Source organism: Rhipicephalus microplus, chromosome 3, assembly GCF_043290135.1.
Source record: "Rhipicephalus microplus isolate Deutch F79 chromosome 3, USDA_Rmic, whole genome shotgun sequence".
Taxonomy (NCBI): Eukaryota; Metazoa; Arthropoda; class Arachnida; order Ixodida; family Ixodidae; genus Rhipicephalus; species Rhipicephalus microplus.
Genome location: NC_134702.1, coordinates 252,853,766 through 252,878,201, shown reverse-complemented (window position 1 = coordinate 252,878,201; position 24,436 = coordinate 252,853,766). Strand labels below are relative to the sequence as shown.

At 45.1% G+C, this 24,436-nt stretch overlaps 1 protein-coding gene across 1 annotated transcript in view; it reads right to left on the bottom strand.

The window, feature by feature from the left end:
* Positions 1-24,436, bottom strand: part of SerT (Serotonin transporter) — a 387,450-nt gene that overhangs the window by 27,580 nt on the left and 335,434 nt on the right. The window contains exons 8-10 of the mRNA XM_075890899.1: positions 14,607-14,719; positions 13,587-13,718; positions 2,169-2,268 (exon numbers count right to left, since the gene is read on the bottom strand). Of these exons, the coding sequence (XP_075747014.1) occupies positions 2,169-2,268; positions 13,587-13,718; positions 14,607-14,719 (345 nt within the window). The remainder of the gene's footprint in view (positions 1-2,168; positions 2,269-13,586; positions 13,719-14,606; positions 14,720-24,436) is intronic.

Here is a 24,436-nt window from a genome sequence, read left to right as displayed (position 1 = left end):
CAAGTAATGGCGTTCGTCGCGGCATGAAAAGATGGGTCCATGTAAGACATGGTCACTTTGCGGAGACGGGAACCAAGATCAGCGCGAGAAATCGAAATGGCAACGCCCGTAACCACGACAGCTTCGATGCATATGCATTGTACTAACACTACTAACAAGCTCTAAGGTTGGTCTCCAGAAATTGTGGCTGTCTGGTGTATGCAGTTACCCCGCCTAAAACTGCATTGGGAAGTTTTCCGAGTATGCATTTGAAAAATTGGAGACTGGTAACTGAACCGGCAAGGAACGGCGATGTGGAGAAGGTGACCTGTGGTGATACTCACTGTTTTTCACGATCATATTGATACTGCAAGGAAAAAAGGGCGACAGGTGATAAGAAAACCGTTAAGGCATCCACTGGTTGTTCATAGGAGGAATGTCGCATCCGCGTTCCTCTGTACCGTAGCCGGGTTGTTCGTGCAAATGGCGCATTCGTAAAAACCAAGAGATCTGCTCCTCATAGCCGCAGTAGTAATATATTGGATGAGGAAGACGCGGCAAAGTGTAATACTGCTGTAGACATATCGGTGGTAACAATAAAGCCAGAGGTACATAATCGCCTGGTGTGGGCGCCGGGATCGAGGTAGCTGCTGAGAGCGTCGCCTCGAGGGCGTACGTTGGCACCTGACGAGGACTGCAACAAACCGACGCGAACGCGATCTCTTGCCTAATGAGGTCCAGCGAGTTGGTTGGAGCTGAATAAAGTGGAGATGGTGGTGCGCAAGAATAGCAGCTCCCATGAAGCTCTTCACAGTGTCACGGACCTGGGTACATATGAAAAGGGAAGCAGGAAGACGAATGTCCGAGGTATCATAGGAAAGGCGAAGTTCGTATTGACTCTGGAAAATGGTCATTACATGACGATTTTTATAGCACGAGCTCAGAACAACGACAGAAGAACAGGAAAATGAGCGCTAACTTGCAACTATGTTTAGTTTGCCGAGGGCGAAATTATATACGGTAGACAAAAAAATCGTGTGACGAATGATGAGCAATGCTAAGATGGGTAAGACATAATGACAAAACCAAGAAAAAATCTAAGGAAACGACAGGGAAGGCTCAAACAACTATCAATGATAGCCCGCGCCAATAGCTTATAGGAACATTAATTCTATCTCAGCTATAGAAAAGGAAGGGATGCTAACGCAAGAGTCCTGTTACCGTGCCACTTTCGAACATGAGTCAAGCTGTCACGCTTTTGAGTGAAAATTTGCAGCACTTCTTTCTTTAAAACAAGTGGACTACTATGAGAAAATGATGAGCATTTGAATCATGACTAGTGGTAACACTGCGCCCATCTTGAATCTAGTCGGCAAACCAGCACGGCAGCATTGAATTGGTTGGTGTGACTGGCATTGAAAAACGCAACAACAATTAGAGATTACGGATTATACTGTATTCTACGGGGCTGTAGTAACCTTGCAAACTTTCTTACTTGGCATGCCGCGCGTATATGAAGTGACGACCTTTTTGGTGAATTTAGAAGGAAACAGGTGACTTTTGGTACATTTTTATTGTCATTTTGCGACATTAACGTGAAAGTTAGTGGCAACCCTTTAGGTGACACTGAATCTCGGCCGTGGCGGCGGCATTTTCGCTGGAGACAAAGTGCTTGAGGCCCATGTGCTTAGACTTAGAAGCACGTTAAAGAACCCCACGTGGTAGAAATTTCCGGAGTCTTTCATTACGGTGTCTCTTCTAATCATATGGCGGTTTTGTGATGTTAAATCAAACAAGAAATATTTTGTTCTGATAATAAATCTTGGAAGCTTCCTTTTTGCGGTTATTTATTTCGGTGTATTCATGCATGACAGATTTCAAATGTATATATTGTTTCAACAAAAATCCGTTGCAAACTTGTCCTCAGTTTTTTTTTGTTTTTATTCTTTGTCTTCGTTCTCCGCCTGTGAATTTCTTCCGCACGTAAAATTCTAACTTTAACGGCACGTGACTGTGGCTTACGTACAGAGCAGGAAATAATGCACTGATACGTATCATCTGTATGTTATTGCGTCATACGTGCGACTGAAAAACCACAAATCACAAATCAGCACAGCAGCGTGTCATCTTTTGATGCAAATAAGCGTAGCTGCAATCGAAGCTATGGCAATCAAGCAAAATAAACTCACCGTAAAACCAGCACACCACCATGGACTCCACAAAAACAATAAACAGGACGCCCGTTGCTGTGGCGTAGTTATCCAGCAAGCTTACAATATAGTTGCCACCCTGTAAGACACATAATAATGATTACCTAAGTGGCAAAATGTCTAATATTTGGCAACTTGTCTAGTTTTGCACATCTGAAAATTTTACAAGTTACGCTAGTTATTCAAAAATTTATTTCAGTGCACGCTGTGCCTGACGTCATTATTGTAGGAGGTAGCGAGGAAGAAGAATCTCCTTGCGCCAAAACAAACGAGCGAATTCAGTACGCAGGCTAAACAAAGCAAGAAGGAAGCGTAAATGACTATGACAAAAGAACAGACCACCGTGTACGCTTCTGTACATCCATGAACACAGCACTATACAACCCTGAGATTTAGAATTCCACAATTCATTATGATAGTTGATTCCATCACACGAGAGTGCTAGGGGAAATGGATGATTTCAATGAATTTCTAAATCATTCATTGTCAAAATTCTACAAGTATTCTGTCTTCAAGAAAAAAAAAGTCAAATTGTAAAGCTTTTTCTTGATTCTAACTAGGCAACACTAAATTTTGAAGGCAACTAAAATTGTGCGGTATTTCTTTACCTTTCTATTACTTCCCAGTACCACCATTTTAAGAAGAGTGATAATAAAGGCAAAGTTGTAGTTATTCAAAGCAAATGGAGCTGTTCGGTATTGCAGGTGCTCAACCATGCTAGAAACAATTTTAAGTTTTGGAATCAAAAGCATACGTTCGTGAGCTAAAAAGCATATTGTCGGTAAAGCAGTCCTGTAATGTTGGGCGGTGCCGATGCTAAGATATATTTGGGAAAACGCAGCATTCCTCGAGCTCAAGTTGCTTAATAATTAACGCTTTTTAACAGCTTGCCTACATGAAAAAACTCTGGCAGATGACATGAACTGTTAAAATAGATCACATACAATGCAGTATGCAATTGCATGCAGAACAGTCTGCTTATGTCAAATTTTTCGCTATCAGCCAAGTATTACTATTAGGACCGCAATCTCTGTGTATATTTCAGTGCTTGCTCACTGCTGGTTCATCGAAGATCAAGGTAACAAGTGGATTGAATACACCTGTTAAGATTTCGAGGAATGGGTAACACGTCGCTGAGAAAAGCTTTCATAAAGAATCGGGAATAACCCATGACTAAACGCCCTAACAGCACCTTGCAGCGTCGCTAAAGCAACTTTGCACAGTAGTCATGCGATATATACAAGAGAACAGTAGGTAACGAGAAAAAGCACTTGCTGGACAATCTATTATGCGAGGTGAGAACGTTCGATTTCACCGCATACAAGGGTCTTGGAAGTTTGAACAACACTCTCATGCCTGTGACTCAAACCTCTGTGCCCTGAAAAAGCAGCCTAGAAACCATCTGCCATCACCTAGTTAGCTTAGGAACAACATGTAAACGAACTAGGAAAACCTAACATACCTTAACTAAAACGTAGCAAAACCCCAGAAGAAAACACACTTTACCTCAGAATTGTCCAGCTTTTCTCCTTAAATCTGTCTGTCAATAATTGCAAGCTTCGCAATTTGTGAATTCAACGCATTTCTTAGTAAAAAAATGTACTTTGTATACTTCTAATTATCTACCTATCTATCTATCTATCTATCTATCTATCTATCAATCTATCTATCTACCTATCAATCAATCAATCAATCAATCAATCTATCTATCTATCTATCTATCTATCTATCTATCTATCTATCTATCTATCTATCTATCTATCTTGCCACCTACAACTTTTAGTTCTCCTGGCCGTCTGAATAATGGTATCAATACCAAAATTTGTATGGCATAACATGATGGTATGACGAGCATAATTTACTAGTCATATCATGAAAACTATAACATGTATGTTTTGAATGTCATGATTTACATTGTATAGTCTTGCTGCTTTTGAGGTGGTTCCGTTCACAGGACTATTTGCAAAAGTGGTATGGTGAGACGTGACTTCACAGCGAAAATAAGTGATCGACCCTAACGTGGAAATAATGACATGCATGTCACGACCCTTATGTTATGACGTGTCGTTTACATCACGCCATGCTCATGGTGCGCTAGCGGCCGTTTCGCTATAGCTTCACATATACCGAATTAGGTATTACGGTGCGTGAATATATGACGAAGGCATCGCTCTTTATGCGCTGTGGGCTGCTTCGCTTGCTTTCACAAATACCAAATTAGATATTACGTGACCTCAATGAATGAGAAATATATATGACTGGTGCAAACATAATAATTCTGGCATCAGTGTCATGTAAGAACATGACAACATACCAGACTCATGATGTACTCGCGGCCCTGTCGCTAGCTTCACATATACCAAATTTGTTAGTACATGATGTGCATCAACGATGAAGGTAAATAACTCGTTCGAACATAACATGCTTGACATGCGTGTCATGTAGAACATGACGATATGCTACGCTCCTAGCGCACTCGCAGCTGTTTCGCTAGCTCCACATATACCAATTTCGGTGTCACGTTACGTGAATGGATGACGAAGGTAAGTGACACATGTAAATATGATAATCATGACATGCGTGGGATGTAAAACATGTCTACATTCTACGCTCATAGCGTGCTCACGGCAGTTTCGCTAGCTCCAGACATTGCGTCACGTGAATAGGCAACGAAGGTAAATGACACGTTCAAACATTATAATCATGGCATGAAAAGTACGTACGGCACAATTTACGTGTGCTTCGTAAATTTTAAGGTGATATATCAACCTGCTGATTTTAATGTAACATATCAACCGGCCTGATTCGTGCTTGCCATGTAATCAATTTCCACAATTCGTGGGATCTGCCTTTTTTTTGTTTGCAAAGGTCAGGACTATAATTTTTTTTAATTCTGCCATGTTTCACTCTCGCTACATAATGACAAAAAAAACACTAGTTAGCGCATTCTGATCTGGCGTATATGGTTCTACACCTTAATCTCTCGTGTGCATGCATTCCAAGTTTATTTTAGAATCACCAATGATTTCTTCTCTGTCATTTTTGTAAACACTAAACAAAAGCGGACGAAGCACAGAGTCTTCTGGCCTCTTCCTGGTGTGATTGATGTAACCATAAAAAAATTGGGTACGACAGCAAGTAATCTGCTTTCCAAGCAAGCAGCTTGTTCGTTGTTCACACAAAAATTGTAAAATAAAAGTAAAAGTTTAGCATGCCAAACTATGTCAAAAAACTTTGAATGCTCGATGCCTCTTTTCAGTCGTAAAAAGAGGAAGCAATCTAATACTGAAGATGAAGCAACTATGTAGCAACAGTAGAATAGCCACCACGAAGCCGTGCACTAGTCTTGAAAGCATATCGCATGTATTTAGGTATTCTACCATTTTTTGTTGAATATAAGCTCCGAAAATTCAGAGCTGGAATAAAATATAAATATTGAACTGTAAATTGATTCATTTATTTGGTTTACGCACTTAGACACGGGCAAATTTACTATTTTCTACCGCTGGGTAACTGCTGCAGAGAATATTGATAATTTTATATATTTCAATAAAATAATTAGTCCATCATTTGAAAGACAATTTTAGAAACATATATGAACTATCGTTTGAGCCATATTGTTTTGAAGCCTCAGGATTTAGTATAAGGTCCAGAGGAGCTACATTCAAGATGTGAAAAAGCAGGTAGTTTGCGGTGTGCGGAAAATAGAGGAGTGATGCCGTTATCAGTAGAAAAAAACGTATTTGAAGTAATCATTAAAGTCATCTGCTACAGCTTCAGGATTTGAGGAGCGTCGGCCATCATTATTTATTTTTATTTATTTACATATACTGCCAATCCCAACAGGGATTATTGCAGGAAGGGCACATACATTGAAAGGGCAAGATTTATACAGAGGGTATTCACTGAATTATTGTAATAACGAGTGAGACAAAGCCGACAGAAATACATTTTATGACTACATCAGTACCACTAAATTACATTCAGTAGCATAGGACATCGATTCCAACTAGTACTGAAAAAAAAGAATAGTGAGCACTTCAAACAGTGGACAAGAAAAAAACAGAGTTCGTCAATTCTGATGACAATAAAAAACATTCGAGCAGTGATGAAAACGTTTCCAGTGATTGACTGTTTGTTATACTGATTGGCAAGTTATTCCACTCGCGAATTGCTAGTGGAAAAAAAGATTCAGACAGTCCGTCCGGCACTGATATTCATTCAGTGTCTGAGAATGCTTTTGTCGTGTTGGCTTTGTTTCTTTAAATGACATGTACTTTGAACTGTCTATGTTTAGCTGTTGGTGAACTAACTGATATAGGAATTTCTGACGTGCAAGTTTAGCGCGGTTTTTTATTGTTAAGAGACCTGCTTTTTTTAAAAGTTCTGTGGGTGAGTCAGTTATTCTGTACTTGTTATAGACAAATCTTATCGCTTTTCGTTGTATTCGTTCTAGGTCATTTATGAGATTGTTTGTAAACGGAAACCACGTGACGTTTGCATATTCTAAGACAGGTCTGTCGAACGCTTTGTAGGCTAGAAGTTTCGTTTCAGGTGGCGCAGAAGCGAGACTTCTACGAAGGAAAAACAGCCGTTTTAATGCAGCTGATGTGACATGACTAACGTGAATATCCCATCTAAAATCTTGCGTTAAAGTTAAACCTAGATATTTGTGTTCAGTCACTACCGGAAGTGGAGAGTTATTAATAACGTAAACAAATTCCGATACTTGCTTTTTTCTCGTTATCCTCAAGAGCGCAGATTTTTTAACATTCAGGGTCATTTGCCAAAGAGCACACCACTTAGATATGAACTGCAAGGCATTGTTCAGTTTTACATGACCTTCTGGGGCGTTAATTTCCTGGTAAAGTATACAATCATCGGCGAAAAGCCTCACATTAACACCAATGCCAGCAGGTAAATCATTAATGAAGATCAAAAATAAAATGTGGGCCAAAACACTGCCCTGCGGTACACCTGACGTAACGTTGGCTCTGGTAGAACTTTCGCAATTGACTTGCACATACTGTGTTCGGTTACTCAGATAATTGTCGATCCAGTCAGTAAGTGGGCCTGCGCCTATCGTTGCTTCTCATTTTTTCATAAGTTTTTTGTGTGGCACCCGAAAAAACGCCTTTGAGAAATCTAATAGAATTAAATCATTTTGTTTTGTACAGTCTACATTGAGGGAGATGTCGTGAATTAGTTCAACCAGTTGGGTGACTGTAGATAGTCCTTTGCGAAAACCGTGTTGTAGTGGCGATAAGATGTGATTCTCGTCAAGGTACGACGTTAGATGTTTAAGAATAATGTGTTCCAGTAGTTTGCAAGTTGTGCTGGTTAGTGAAATGGGTCTGAAATTCAAAGGGTCAGCTTCGCTACCAGATTTATGAACAGCAGCTACTTTTGCGATTTTTCATTCTTGGGGGAGGGAACAAGTTGATAGGGACTTATTGAAAAGTACACACAAGTATTTGGCTACCCATTCAGCGTATCGCCTAAGAAATTCATTTGGCAAGTTATCGAGGCCGGCACCCTCCTTGGTATCTAACTTTAACAAGAAATTAGGCACTCCGGACTCTGTCACAAGTGGTTCAATATGTCGGGTGTTGCAAATGTCAACATCAGACAAATTTCCATCATCAATCGTGAAAACAGATTGGAAATAGTTATTTAGCGAGTTTGCTTTATCTTTGATTTCTTCCGGATCCGCGGGCCTAATACGGTTTTTGGGATTAAGGTAGTTCCAAAAATTCTGGGGAGACGTTTTCAAAAAGTTGGGTAGCGTACTTGTGAAATAGTTTTTATTTTTATTTGGACATTTTTATTTGTGATTTCATCTTAGTAATAGCGTGACTCAACTTGTTCTGAATTTGAGGAGTAGGTTTTGCCTTCAAAGTTTTTCTGAGGCGCTTTACTTTACGCTTGCAATGAATAAATTCACGCGTTATCCAGGGATTATGTTTTCGTGTTTTCTTTGTTTTAGATGGCACATAGTTAAGAACGCAATGTGTTACGACTGATTTGAAGCTTGCCCATAGTATTTCCACATTTGTGTTTGAATCATTCGCAAGTAGTTCAAATGAAGCAAGTTCATGGAAAAGATGATCAAGTATACTGGTGTCATCGGCATGGTTAAAGTCAAGATAGGCAGAAAAGGGGTTGGACGGTATAGGGATGTCAACTATAGAAACGGAGGCCTGAATAACTTCGTGGTCTGATATGCCCTCAAGAATTTCAACCTGTGCATTATCTGCAGGAAAATGATCGCTTAAGAACACCAAGTCGAGTATATTAGAACAGCACCTTTAGATACGGGTAGGCTGTTTTACGATTTGGGACAGATTAAATGTCAACATGATGCCAATGAGCGCATCCGTGCATGCGCTGTTGTGTTGCATTGTTTGTCAGTTTATATCGGGTAAGTTAAAGTCGCTGAGCAAAATTAGCCTTGCTGCGAGAACATACCGATGCATATACGTGTGCAATGCCTGCAAGCTATCCTTGTCTGTAGATGGGCTGCGATAAACGCAGCGAACAAATACTGGGCGAGAAGTGAAGAGAAGCTTGCAAAATATTGCCTCGACTCCGATAACCTCAGGAAGTATTTCAAAGGAAAGCTCTTTTTTAAGTAGGATGGCCACACCTCCCCCGCGTGTCTTCCTATCTTTACGAATCATGACGTAGTTGGGGGGTGTTACTCAAAATCCTTTATCTCATTTGTCAGCCACGTTTCTGTCGAAGCCACGAAGTCAGGTTCAATTCCAAGAAGTAAGGATTCAAGTGGGCCCCGCCGCGGTGGTCTAGTGGCTAAGGTACTCGGCTGCTGACCCGCAGGTCGCGGGTTCAAATCCCGGCTGCGGCGGCTGCATTTCCGATGGAGGCGGAAATGTCGAGGCCCGTGCGCTGAGATTTGGGTGCACGTTAAAGAACCCCAGGTGGTCAAAATTTCCGGAGCCCTCCACTACGGCGTCTCTCATAATCATATGGTGGTTTTGGGACGTTAAACCCCACAAATCAATCAATCAAGGATTCAAGTGGTACTAATTTTTGAAGCATGCTGCGGGTGTTTATGGTAAGAAATGTTATTTCATTCGTTGGCTGCGGCGTTGTGGCTCGCCTGATGCTTCCGCTTCGTCGTTTTTTTCATGGTTAATGGTGTGACGGCCAGCGCTTACGAGCACAATATCATTTGTATCGTCATCCCATCGGTACAGATCTTCGTTCACTTTTAACTTGTCATAGACCAGAAATACTTTATCTCCAGCTTCTTTTTTGGTTTTTGCAATTTGCCAAAGCTTTTTTCTGATGTATCTTACTCTATTTGAGAAGTCCTCTCCAACAGAGAAAGTGGTGGTCTTTAGTTTCGTGCAGTTTCTAAGAATGGTTACTTTGTCTCGGAAGTCGAGGAGTTTCAGCATCACTGGTCTAGGTTTTTGAGCGTTTTGTTTTCCTATCCTGTGGATTCTTTCTATTGGAACGGGTTTCTATTGGAACAAACGATCAGAGTATAGATGATGCAAGACTAATGGAACTGTAGAACCTGCATGGATTTTTTTTTCATTAGCGTAGCGAAAGTATTGCAGAGGTAGTTGTTCTTAGCGTGATCAATTTAGCTTTTTTTTTAATTTTCATTGCATTCAATGAAGAAACAGTAACATTGCATTTCGAATGACGATTCTTACATGAGCGCTTTATGCGACGAGTGAGATGAAATTTATCTTTATGATAGCATGAGTTTCTTGCGTTTCATTTAATATATTATTGTGACACACAGTTTTATAAATGGCATTTTCACAAAACCTAGTAAGAAGCGCTTCCACAGTGCGAAATTCGCCACAACATTCAAATCCCTAAACGATTGGTCTAAACTGTCCAGTATGGCAGTCTCAAGAACTTTACAATGTTCAGAACTGTTTACAGAACTCTATATGCTTGAGGTGACTTCAACCGTTTTAAGGTCAGAAAGCACATCGAGGACTTCACATTTTACAATGTGCAAAATGGGCAAGCAGCTTCATAATGAACTCAGGATGCAGCTAACTGTTTTTATACTGATTTCGCGAAACAGTAAAACGCTAGAGCGTATGAAAACACAGCCGCTACTTAAAATAAAAACCAGGGTTTGTGCAGTGCGAGCGTTACGGGCGGTATTTGTTTAAGAGTCGTGAGTCGGTACGAGACCGGGATCACAGTGTACAGGGTGCACAGAATGGCAGTGAACGGGGCACCCCAAACTGAGCCACACAATACCAACGTCGTCGTCTTCAGTCTTTAGGTGTTGTTATAGCGGCTCCACTGGAGAGGTTTTTACACACCCGTCCCAATATCATAGCGTATACAAGGGTAAACGAGGCGTTCGCTGATGCTTGCTGAAATAGCTGGCAACAAATACCACGCCCTTATAACCGATGTTCACAGTTACGGATCGAGCCTCGCAGCCTCTTACCTGAGTACCTCATGACGCTCCTTCGTTCATCAAAAGATAGACATATATTTTTTCTGGTTGAGGAGTAGTCGATGGTAGGCATCGCACGCGGAGTGATGTTATCGCATGCACCCTTCGTTCGATGAAGATAGGCAGCTTGTTTCATCTATGCTTCACCATTGTTGCTCGGTAGCGCTGGAAGGATTTTATTCATGGGAGCAGCATACAGTGTGCCTACAAAAGTAAATAATTTGAACTTCATAGTTCATACGGAACATGCCAGGAACAATGAAATCATGACTCGCTCACTGGATTCTCTGCTGACCGGTTGTGCCCTCGGAATCTCCGACGTCAGCGTAGCTCTGGCCGACTGGGCTGGCCCTACGTCATTTCCTGACACCCACCTCCGACGAAAACATAGCTCAGACCTATTGGACTTGTCCTACGCCATCTCCTGACGCCGACAAGAGCTCTCGCAAGTGGTGCCCCGTCCTCGGACTCCTGTGATTGTGTTTTCATCTTTTTTATCTCTCCTATCTCCTCGACATGTCCTCACTCGCTGGCTTAGCCCATCTTTTTCTCTCTCTATACCTTTAATCCTACTCTTTTATTCCCTCTCCACCCCTTCCCTTGTGAGCTACTGTTGAGGTGTCGCACCGTGATGCAGACAGTTAGGGGGCTCACTTTTCTCTTCCTTTCTCTCTTAGAACCACTCCAATGAAACCATGTAGAAAATGTCCCTATAATCTTTCTCACAACAAAAAATATACCAGACATCACAGCCTATCATCGCAGTGAATGATGATAACAGGGGAGAAGCGTACGTCCATCTGTGCGTGGACCCATGGGTTCGTTCGTCCGTCGGTGCGTCAGTCCGTGCGACCATCCGTCCGTCCGTCTATCTGTCCGTCCGCGCGTCCACCCATTCTACCATACTTCCCAGCGACCATCCTTGCAGTCGTCCGTCCGCCCATGCGTCCGTTCGTGCGTGCTACCATACGTCCATGCGTCCGTCCATGCTTTCGTTCGTCCTTACGCACGCCCATCTCTCCGTCATTGGTTCCGTCGGTTGGTCCGTCAGTGCTTCCGTCCATCCGTTCGTCCTGCATTCCTTCCCCCTTCATTCCTCCGTTCATACGTCCATCCATGCGTCGATGCTTCCATCCATCCATCCGTTAAGGCGTTCGTCCTTCCGCTCGCCCATGCGTCCACTCGTCTGTCCTTTTTTCCGTTCATCCGTGCGTGCACTCTACCATCCGGCCGCGCGCCCTTGCGTCCGTCCATACTCCCGTTCGCCTTATTGCATACAATTTCATCAGATCAACGTCATTAAAAATGAATAAAATTGTGATAAGACAGCGCCGTCTATTGTAATGTTTCGGCTATACTGCTGGTTACGCCTGACGCAGGACGAAGTTAGAGTAAGAGAAACCTCGCTCCGAAAACTGTCGAGGCGGTCCAGTTTTTTTATAGAGATCTGCGTGGTCTGCGCTGTAGAGGTTTGTTCATTGCGAGAATGAAACATGTATGAGCCTTTTGCTTTGGTTTAGTTCTTCTTTACACTGCATCGCACCTCTTCACTACAGTTCTTACAGGCTCTTAACAATGATGTCTGCATAAAGCACGTGTGCAAAATGAGCCCTAAATGTTTATCCTATCAAGATTTTGAGCTTGTGGATTGCACTCTTATTGCTACTTGCGCAATGGAAAACAGAATAAATTCAGCGAAATCAAAAGTAAGTCACGCGTGATAATCACGCGACGTCTGACGAAGAACGGAGCGGGTCGAACACATGCCAAAGAAAGGTAGAAAGTAAGTTACAACAATATTTCATGTACATGGGACATTAAAAAGTATGTGCCCTAATCATGTCACTTGAATCACCATTATGGTGTCACAAAGGGCAGCAAAGAACGAGAAATGCCGAAAGAAAATAACATGCCTGATTATATACCTTGGGAAGCTGTTCTAGGGCCCTTATATGGCCAATGCATGCAAACACGGACACAAAGGAGCAGTCAAGACACCACAAACTCCGCTTTGATGAATCACAAAGCTGCAGAAAATAAGGTGATGTGGTGTATTTTGTGCACATTTCTCTGGTAGGATAAAACAAAAGAAACGGCGGCGCAACGCAGTTGTTTCGCGGCGGCGGCGTGGTGCCTCTCGAAAATATTCAATCAAGAACAGGCGGCAGCGGGGCAACGCACATCTCCAAGTTCGAGTCACACGTCGCAGTGCGCGGCCTCCTGTGGCCCGTAGAGCAGTTTATTTCAATTGGCGCAACCAGGTGGAAGCACACCGGGCCCGTGCTCTTTCCCCTGAATTTTTTTTCTTGATGTGGCATACAGAGCACAAATTGAAACTCGTTCACATCTGCCTGCACGTTCCCCACTTCATACCAAGGTGTTGCAGTCCTCCACCCAGAAAAACATTTTGCCTAAACCCTTGCTTGAAGCATGCAGCACCGAACTCGAGGCGTGCTATGTCTTCGCACTTTATTGCAGACGACTTTCTTTGGTCATATTTAGTTGTTCGGTAATTTTAGATACTTATGTTTTGTTCCCAGAATACGTGTTATGTATTTATTTTCAACTCCTGTAATAGGCCTAAGTAGGATTCGAGAGTACCTGAAATGAAGAAAAGAAATTATTACAACTAAATACATAAACATAAAATGTACTCACTCCGTGATACGCCAACATTTCACAGGCCTTTCTTTGGAGGTTAGAGACAGAATACCACCGGTTGAGTAAGATCATCCACTATCGTGAAGCGCAAGCACCCCAGTCAGTGAAGAGACTACGCATATTAAACTGATTCTTCAGTATGTCAGTCTGCGTTCTTAGATACATACGCCTGTGCACGTGACTTTAAACTTCTTATGTGCAGAAATGCGTAAAAGAATTCGCAACAGCTTCATAGATGTTCATCATTATGAGAAAGCTAAAAGCAGACAAGTACTCACGTAGGTGGTTGTCGGCAGGGCGCACGCGTAGATGAAGAGCATGACGCAACCAACGAATATCTCACGATGCCGGCGCAGGACCAGAGGGTACTCGTCGCACAAGCCCGTCAGCATAGCCTCCAGGCCACCAAACTGCGGATACACGTCTCATTATAAGCTTCTGCAATCAACTCAGCAGATGTCATATTGTAGACACCACATACAGTTTTTTTTTTTCAGTACTGCACTTCGATTGCAAGCCTCCACACATTAACCCGCCACACAGAGGCAGGTTTTACAGTTGTGGTTATTGTACTTTAAGATACACATATATAACATAATAATGGCGAGTGCTACTAATCACAAAGTCAGTTCAATTATCTACTTGTAGACATGAAGCAACATAGGGTCTTTTATTAAGCCTTAGTTTCTGGTTTGTGGACCCCTTTGGCATTTTTAAGAGAGCTTTCTTTTAGTGGCCGCGTGCACCTGCTTTCCCGTGTGGACCTATGACAGTTTACAACACTTAGAGTGTAGCTAAAAAAAGTAAAACTGAAAAAACAGTACGCAACTGTTCTCATCGGTGCAGCTGTATGCTGCTTTCTTTAATCTATCTGCAATTTTTTCATCTTCGAATAAAACGATGTCGCGTTCAGACCTGCTTTGCGGCGGGTGCCCTGTAGCTTTGCCTAATGATGTTGAAAATATATTCAATAAAATCTTCCGCGGGATATATGATTAACTGCTCCACTCTGCTGTTTCACATGTTGATATTGTGATAGAGTGCACTTTCGTCTCTGCTCCAAGAAATACTTAACAAGGCTCTATTATCCTAAAATTTGTGTGCAATTACAGGTCAAGCATGCATGCATCACTGGGTTTGAGAACGGTATAACTTGCTAGGTGTTCGAACTACATGCAGCTCCGCTAGTGATATCTGACTGAATGTCATAAGTGCATTTACCTTTTTGCCAGGGCTGATGCTCACCACAACCACACGATTAAAATAATTTTCATGCTTTAGTCATAAATGGAACATACCGTACTATCCAGGCCGAGAGTGATTAGCATCAGAAAGAAGAGAATAGACCAGAACACTGATCCTTTCATGGTAGCAATGGCTTCGGGGTATACAATGAAGACTAATCCAGGGCCTGCAATGGCACAAAAAAACACCAGTATTTGCAAAGGGGTATCATAAAGTGTTCACGAGAAATGGCAACGCACTAAATTTTTATTCTGCTGTTTGCTAAATTCTTCTTTTTTGGTTATTTCATTTCGATTACAATTAAACGTGCACTCTCTTCGCGAATGTCACCGCTGTCGCCTTCATGGTCACTAGGAACTCTACATTGATAGCAATTTCCACGAATCAATTTCTAAATACAAAGAAAACGACATACAAAAAGAAAAGAACATACAGAAACAACCCGTTTCGTTCATCGCCTTTTTTTCGTATTCTATTTCAAATAACACATTTCCAACACAATCAGCTGTTTTCTTCAAAAATCACGTGTTCCAGCACTGGGTAAAATCGTGGGAGTTGGGGCGATGCTTGTGGCTGAAGTCATTATAAAACGAATCATCTCGTCATCGCTCGGAGGGCGCACGTCATTGCTTCGCCGCGTGTGCAAAAGCCCCCGTTCTGGACCGCCTGCTCCTGGTGAACCGTTCTATGTACTGTGATTTCTACATTTATCTCAATGTATTGGAAGTACACACTTACACCGTCTTTTTGTAGACACAGTGGATACCTGAGAGTAGATACAAAAGTGAGCTAGTATTCTCGCTTCGCAGGATAATGCAATTTGTTGCCATAGCACTTCTTATACTTTGCCCTTGAGGTGAAACTCAATTATTTTTATGCACACTAAAGTGAAAAAGTTTAAAAGTTGTTAGCTATTTTAATCATAGAGCGAATGCAGCAAAACAGAGTTGTACAGTGCATAGAGAGCTTATCCATCCTGAAGAGAAGTAAAACTTCGAAAAGACACGGAAGTCATATATGTAGGGCTCCGTGTTCTCGCATAAATAAAAAAAGTTTAAAAACACTCACTCGTAAATATTCTGACGATTTTGATATTTCCGAGAAAGCTTTTTCAGCGTACAAAAGCCACTTTTAAAGCTGACCATAATCAATTTAGGAAATACACCTTTATCACCGGCAGCAACCTCGTAATCTATACTTGCGTCATTACAACAAGCTGTGGTGTCGATAATAATGAGATCTAACTGCGAGAGAGTAAACGTTTTTGCTAGAAAAGAGGAAAGCGGGATTTTAGAACCTGTGTGGTTGAGGCTCTATGAACAGGACTAACAGGACAGATAATCAAGATTAGGAAACCATCGGCAATGTTATGAGAAGTGTAATATAAATAAGAAGAAACAAACGTAGACAAAATGAAAACGTGCCCTGAGCAGGCACCAAACTTGCGACCACCAAATAGCGCGTTGGATGTGCTACGAAGTGGTTCTCCACATTTACTGCGCATACGTACCCTATAAAGTCGAGGGGGGATAGCCATTGTGGTAGCTCGAAAAGATCTCATTTCGTCTATTTTTCTTTCTTCACATATACATTATAATCACTTCTAATAAATATCCCTACAGTTTTTTTTGGTATGATCGTCCGTCAGACGTCAATAACAATGTGGGTACCGGGATGGAATCCCGGCTGCGGCGGCTGCATTTTTGATGGAGGCGCAAATGTTGTAGGCCCGTGTGCTCAGATTTATGTGCATGCATAAGAGTACCAGATGGTCAACATTTCCGGAGTCCTCCACTACGCCGTCTCTCATAATCATATGGTGGTTTTGGGACGTTAAATCCTGGCGTTGTAATACGGGTAAATATAGGTGATTCGTGTTTGGATATTTGTGCTTATATTTATTTGTGTTGGCGCAGTGGTGTATCAACTTCTTCCTGAGGGGTTGACGGGGACAAGGTTCCTGCACATACATTGCCCTTCACTTCTCTCTCTCTTCTCCTTTAATCCCCTCACCCCTTCCCCCAGTGTAGGGTAGCAAACCAGACGTGCGTCTGGTTGACCTCCCTGCCTTTCATTCTTCCCTTCCTCCTCCTCCTCCAGTTATATAGACACTCTCGACTGATTTTCCCCGTCGCCGTCATGTCCCGCACATATATATATATATATATATATATATATATATATATATATATATATATATATATATAGTCAAGTAGATCCTCCGTGAGTGGTCACAATGTGGTTTATTTCAACGTTTCGGCCTAGAGTCTGGCCTTCATCAGGATCTTGATGAAGGCCACACGCTAGGCCGAAACGGCGAAATATATATATATATATATATATATATATATATATATATATATATATATATATATATATATATATATATATTGTCACGCAGTTTATTTACGAACAGACCTACTGGAAGGCCGAGGAACGCCAGAAGAGCGAGGAACGCCAACAGGCCGAAAATACAAAACAAACGCAAGCTCGGGTCGCGCGTGCACCAACGCTGTGGCTTGCCGTTTCATGCTGCTTCGTCGTCGTTCGCATAGTTCCCTACATTGGCCCCGGTGAATAGCGTAGCCAACCTGGCGACTTAAGGCGTAGTCACTATAGCGGGGTCGTAATACGGCTTCAGGCGACTCACATGCACAATTTCTCAGCCACGACGGCGTAAGTCATGAGACTGTGTCAATGGCTCAATCTCATAATTGACGGGTGACGTACGGGCGAGAATGCGGTAGGGCCCGTGGTATCGTGCCAGTAATTTCGACGAAAGGCCAGGAGTGCTCGGTGGAACCCAGAGCCAAACGAGAGCACCAGTCGTGAAACTAGAGTGATGTCGGTCGGTGTCAAGCCGTAGCTTCTGGTGGCCTTGGTCCTCGGTTGTCAGAGAACGGGCCAATCGTCTGCAATCTTCTGCGTACCTGGCAACATCAGAAATTGCAGTGTACTCAGAGGAGTCGGGCGTGTATGGGAGGATAGTGTCCAGCGTGCACGATGGTTCGCGTCCGTACAACAGAAAGAAAGGGGAGAACCCTGTTGTCGCGTGCGTAGCGGTGTTGTACGCATACGTGACGAATGAAAGGACAGTGTCCCAATTAGTCTGGTCTGAAGCTGTGTACATCGTCAACATATCACCGAGAGTGCGATTAAATCGTTTTGTGAGGCCATTCGTCTGCGGGTGATATGCTCTCGTCAGGCGATGAACCATGTTGCACTGAGCGAGCAACGCTTGAATGGCGTCAGACAAGAAAACACGCCCCCGGTCGCTCAAAAGTTCGCGGGGAGCACCATGGCGAAGAACAAAGTTGCGCAAGATGAAAAACGCAACTTCCCTCGCGGTTGCTGCGGGTAGTGCTGCTGTCTCCGCGTAACGCGTGAGGTGGTCCACGCCGACAATTATCCACCTATTTCCAGAAGACGACGTGGGAAGTGGTCCGTATAAGTCGATACCGACGCGGTCAAACGGACGCGCAGGACAAGGCAGAGGCTGAAGTGTACCGGCAGGGCGTTGAGGTGGGACTTTACGTTGCTGGCATGCAGTACAAGCACGTACGTACTTGCGGACAAATGTGTACATGCCGCGCCAGTAGTACCGCTGACGTAGACGGTTGTATGTTTTGAGAGCGCCAGCGTGAGCGCTTTGCGGGTCGTTGTGGAAAGCAGTACAGATTTCCGAGCGCATGTGGTTGGGTATCACTAACAGCCACTTCTGACCTTCAGACGTGTAATTCCGCCGATAGAGTAGGTCGTCTCGAATAGCGAAATGTGTGGCTTAACGGCGGATAGTTCTTGAAACTAAATTAGCTAACGGATCAGTCAGAAAGGCGAGGAGTTGGGAAATCCACACATCTTTGCGTTGTTCCGATGCCATGTCTGTGAAGTCGATTGGTGTTATGACAGCTGAAGAAGGTGACGAGGAGGCTGGGTCAGCCGGTAGCAGCGAGCGGGATAGCGCATCAGCGTCGGAGTGCTTGCGGCCGGATCGGTATACATCACGAATGTCGTATTCCTGTAGGCGAAGCGCCCAACGACCAAGGCGCCCCGACGGGTCTTTGAGCGATGATAGCCAGCATAGAGCGTGGTGGTCCGTGACGACTTCGAAAGGGTGGCCATAAAGGTATGGGCGGAACTTCGTCAAAGCCCAGACAATTGCGAGGCACTCTTTCTCCGTGACGGAATAATTACACTCGGCTTTCTTGAGGGTTCGACTCACGTAAGCGACCACGTATTCTTGGTACCCTGGTTTTCGTTGAGCCAATACAGCACCAAGACCGACACCACTGGCGTCGGTGTGAACCTCCGTAGGCGCATCAGGGTCAAAATGACGTAGTATTGGAGGTGATAATAATAACCGACGAAGCGCGGTGAAGGATTCGTCGCACTCTTTTGACCAAGCAGAAATGCCTTTAGAAGTTGTCAACAGGTTGGTAAGAGGCGCGATGATGGAAGAGAAGTTGCGCACAAATCGACGAAAGTATGAGCACAGGCCGATAAAACTTCGAAGCGTCTTGATGGAATTGGGCTTCGGATAGTCGGCCACGGCGCGGAGTTTCGCCGGATCCGGGAAAACACCCTCTTTGTAGACGACGTGACCCAGTATAGTGAGCCGACGTGTGGCAAATTGGCACTTTTTGATGTTAAGTTGAAGGCCAGCAGAGGTGAGACACGTGAAAATAGCACGAAGACGAACAAGGTGAGTGGAAAAGTCGCGAGAAAAAACGACGATATCGTCTAGGTAGCAAAGGCACATGTTCCACTTGTAGCCGCGAATGATGGTGTCCATCATCCGTTCGAAGGTAGCTGGGGCGTTGCAGAGTCCAAACGGAATGACGGTAAACTCATACAGCCCATCAGGTGTTACAAATGCAGTCTTCGATCGGTCAGGATCAGCCATTGGAACTTGCCAATATCCTGAGCGTAAATCTAAAGAGGAGTAATATTCTGCCCCTTGCAAGCAATCGAGAGCGTCGTCGATGCGTGGCAACGGGTACACATCCTTCCGAGTTATCTTATTGTACCGGCGGTAGTCGACACAGAATCGGATAGACCCATCTTTTTTGCGCACAAGTACAACAGGGGACGACCAAGGGCTCTGCGATGGCTGGATGACACCACGCTTGAGCATATCGTCGACTTGTTCGTTGGTAATACGGCGCTCTTCCGCTGAAACTCGATATGGTCGTTGGCGTAAGGGAGCATGAGTACCGGTGTCAATGTGGTGCGTGATGTTCGCTGTGTGACCCAAAGATGGTTGAGCGCAATCGAAGGCAGAACGGAACTCTGGAAGAAGGGACAAGAGTTCGCTTCTTTGTGTCGGCGATAGCTCAGCGGCAACAGAGGGCTGGAATGAGTCTGGCGCTGGCAGTGTGGCCACAGGTGGCGTCATAGCATTGAGCTGTAGGTGAGGTGCATGTTCGGCGAACTCTAGAGGGCGCAAGAGGTCAACGTCTTGTATGTTACCCAAACATTCTCCGCGAAGTAAGGTAACTGGCGACGATAGCGAGTTCGCGACGAGCATGGCGGTAGCACCGGATTCCACGGTGAGTACGGCAAAGGGCAGGTGTAGGCTACGGCGGCGGGTAAATACGTCAGACGGAGTGAACAAAACAGTTCCGACAGGAGCGGCCGTACAGGTCAGGGCTACAAGGGCGGATGTTCTCTGTGCTATTTCCGTGTCTGCAACAACGACAAGTTTGTAAGCTTCAGAAAGAGAATCCACCAAACAAGATGTTGGCAGCGGTGTAAAGGCAACTTCTGCACGTGAGCAATCTATGATGGCCCGATGACGCGAAAGAAAGTCCCATCCAAGAATGACTTCGTGGGAGCAGGATGCCAGCACAAAAAATTCAATGGCATAAAGTTCACCTTGAATAATGACACGTGCAGTGCACACAGCTGTAGGTTCTATGCACTGCGAGTTGGCCGTGCGGAGCATCAGGCCCGAAAGAGGCGTCGTCACCTTTTTCAACTTGCGGCATAAGGTCTCACAGATTATGGAAACGGCGGCCCCTGTGTCGATAAGCGCTTGTGCGGCGGTCCCCTCAACATTGACGTCAATAACGTTTTGCGGCGAGAAAGATGGAGGCCTTAAGCAGTTCGAATTGTATGCAGCTGTTGCCTCCGGAGCTGCAGCGATCAGTTTCCCTCTTCCGTAGCAGGTCGGCAACGCATAGGTGACAGGGAGCGTCGTCGTGGCGATGGTGACCGATGGTTTTCGTAGGGTCGAGGACCGTCAGTGGTGTACCTTGATGGAGTCCCAGACGACGACGCCATTGGCCTGCCCACGGTGTCGACTGGAGGGGGATCTCGGCGACAGTGGCGGGCGAAGTGTCCAGTGATACCACAGGGGAAACAGATGGGTCTATTATCCGGCGTCCTCAAAGCGTCTGAGTGACGGTAAAATGGAGCTGAAGATCTCGCGTAGGGATACGGCGCCGCAATGGGGGTTGTTGACACGACATAGGGTGGCGTGGCAGGTTGAGCATACGGCATACGCTGTTGCGGAGGCCGAGCAGCGACGGCGGCGTACGTGAGAGGCGTTGTGACTGGTGGTTGCTGATGCACCAGCGGAAAGGCTTCAGCGACTTGGGTCCGAATGACGTGTTGGAGGTCCGGTGCCAAAGCTTGCGTGGGCTCATGTGTCAGTGGCAGCAGCGACAGCTGGCGCGCTACCTCTTCGCGGACGAAGTCCTTGATTGTCGAAAGCAGCGGCTGCTGGTCGGTAGGATGGGCCGCTAGGTGCAAGCTTGCGAGCGTGTCTGGCGTCGTGAGGGCTTGACGAGCAATTGCGCGCTGCCTACGCAATTCATCGAAGCTTTGACAGAGGGAAACGAGGACAGCAATGGTGGGGGGATTTCTCGCGAGCACCATCTGAAAGGCGCCGTCGTCAATGCCTTTCAATATGTGCCTGATTTTTTCTTCCTCAGGCATGGTAGAGTTGATGCGGTTGCATAGATGCAACACATCTTCAATGTAGCCGGTGTAGGTCTCACCTGGTTGCTGCGCACGGTGACGTAGACGGTGCTCGGCTTGAAGCTTGCGTGCCGCAGGTCCTCCAAAGACGTCCGTAATAGCCGTCTTGAATGCAGACCACGTAGTAATGTCAGCTGCGTGGTTATTAAACCACAGTTGCGCGGTGTCCGCAAGGTAGAATGTGACATAGCCCAGCTTACTTGGGTCGTCCCATTTGTTACTTGCGCCGACTTTGTCGTACCTCGCCAACCAATCTTCGACGTCCGACTCAGTGGAGCCCGTGAAGATAGGAGGGTCTCGTTGAGGATACACGGCACCGCAAGTGACATGGACGGTCGAAGGTCCCACCTGGAGAGGCATCTCGGTGGCCATGTTTGTGTCACGTAGAGGGGGAAGCTTACGGGAGTGAAGTTCCAGGTTTGTACGGAAGTCCACACACCTCCACCAGATGTCACGCAGTTTATTTACGTACAGACCTACTGGAAGGTTGAGGAACGCCAGAAGAGCGAGGAACGCCAACAGGCCGAAAATACAAAACAAACGCAACCTCGGGTCGCGCGTGCACCAACGCTGTGGCTTGCCGTTTCATGCTGCTTCGTCGTCGTTCGCATAGTTCCCTACAATATATATATATATATATATATATATATATATATATATATATATATATATATATATATAATAAAGGAAAGAAGTGTATACCTAAGGGCTCGTTTTTCCGTGTTTTAACACAATAATAATAAGATCTAAGAGACAGTGATGCCAAGGAATGTACAGGGGAAGTTATTAGCATTAATGGAATGTATATAAGAAGAAAGAAAAGTGAATGAAAAAATAACCAGCCATGAGCAGGAATCGAACCTACGACCTTCGAATAACGCGTTCGATGCTCTAACCACTGAGCTACCACAGCAGCCTGCCGCACGAGCACGCTGACGTACTTCTGCATACTGACGTACTTCTGCACACTGCGCACTGATAAGGTCGGGCTCGTACGTTCTGCACGCTCACGTACGAGCCCGACCTTATCGAGTGGAAGATTTCCGTGACACCTTGGCCAGCCTGCGACTGCTCCCAGAAGTGGTTGCTTTGGAGGCGTATAGGATGAGCCACGTGTGGGCGGTAACGTTCAAGAACATGGACGCTGTCATGATGATTCTATCGCAAGGTGATATCAAAGTAAAAAAAAATACGGCATATTCACGGGGTGAATGACGATGAATGGGCGAAGCTCCGGAGGGTTTTATCGGTAAACTGTGAATCTTCCGTGTAATTCGCCCAGTCGATCATCATGTAAAGACGTGAGAAACGCTGTGTGTGTATATACACAAATCAACTTTTATTTGTTCTTAGACGATGGATGGCTTGCGATGTCCCTTGCCTCGCGCGCTCGCACATCTGGATTCTGTCTGCGAGCGCGCGCTGCTGCCGCCTTGCGCTTTCTCCGCTGTGCAGCCTTATCCATCCGGCGACTCCGAGCGCGCGCCAACAGCGAACGGATTTTATTACAACGCTCCCCCTAGCGTACGTCGCCGCACTAAATCGAACGATTGCCTTCAACCAATGACACGCGCCATATGTGACATCATTCCTATTTTATAAGATCTCGCGTCTTTCATCAACTACAAGTACCGCTTTCTAGTTTATAACATCTTGCATCTTTTCGTCATCAGCTACAAGTACCACCATCTAGTAAACACTACAAGAACTAAACGAGAGGTGGCTACATACAGGAGACGGTACCGCCATCTAGTGAACACTGCAAGAACTAAACTAGAGGTGGCTACATACAGGGGACGGTACCACCATCTAGTGAACACTGCAAGAACTAAACTAGAGGTGGCTACATACAGGCTACAGGGGACGCACAGCCCACGCCCTAAGGAGCTTCGCCCCTAAAATTGTCGCTGTCTTGTCATTGATCCGGCAAACCAGGATGTGCGAATGAAAGTGCACTGGCTGCTGCACAATGTGCTCTATGAGCATGTGTGACGCGCTTTCGAGCCGTACGGCCAAGTGGTTGACGTCAACAGAGAGCAGTGGCGTGTAAACGGCATCAGTGAAAAAGGCTCCACTAACCGTATTGTGACACTTCTGTTGAAAGTGGGCGTCGAAATTGAAGACCTGCCTCACCAAGTGAACGTAAGCGGTGAGAGAGCTTTGGTGGTTGTTCCGGGCAGAGCGCCAGTGTGCTTACGCTGTCGAGCAAAGGGGCACATACGGCGAGATTGCCGTGTGCCACGCTGTGGAGCCTGCCGAAGATTTGGCCTCGAGGAGAACGACTGCACGTTGTCTTATGCCAGCGTCACCGGAGCTCCGAGTGGCAACGACCACGCAGAGCTGTTAATGAACGAGCATGAAGCTGAAGAGGCAGCAAGCGCGGCTGCGAGGAAGGAACAGGTGACCCCAGAATTGGTGAAACTGAGCAGGCCTAGTAGGATGGACAATGAAAAGGTCGAGAACAAGGCTGCAGAACCAGAGCCAGAGAAACCGATAACGACAGACAAGCCAGAACAGCACCTGCTGACTGTAAAGGCTCCCAGCAACGCAGACACACTGCAAGACGACATGTAAATCAGCGACAGCGCAGGCAGTGGACTAGCTGGAAAGCGACCAAGAGACATTGTTGGTGAAAACTTCACTACCTCTGGAGACGTTGGTCGAGAAGAACCACCAGCAAAAACCACAGGAATGAGGCGACCAACGTGGAAGCCACGGCTGAACTTGCAGGCTAATCCACGGGCGGAGACCAGACAGCCTTCGCAAAAGCTTCCTGGAACTTGAGTTTTTTGTGCCTTTTTCCGGATGGAAAGTAACCCGTAAGTGAGCGGAGTTTACACACACCATGCCTCTGTAAAACCTGAACCGATTGCCGCAAAATTTTCAGTAAAACTAAGGACGT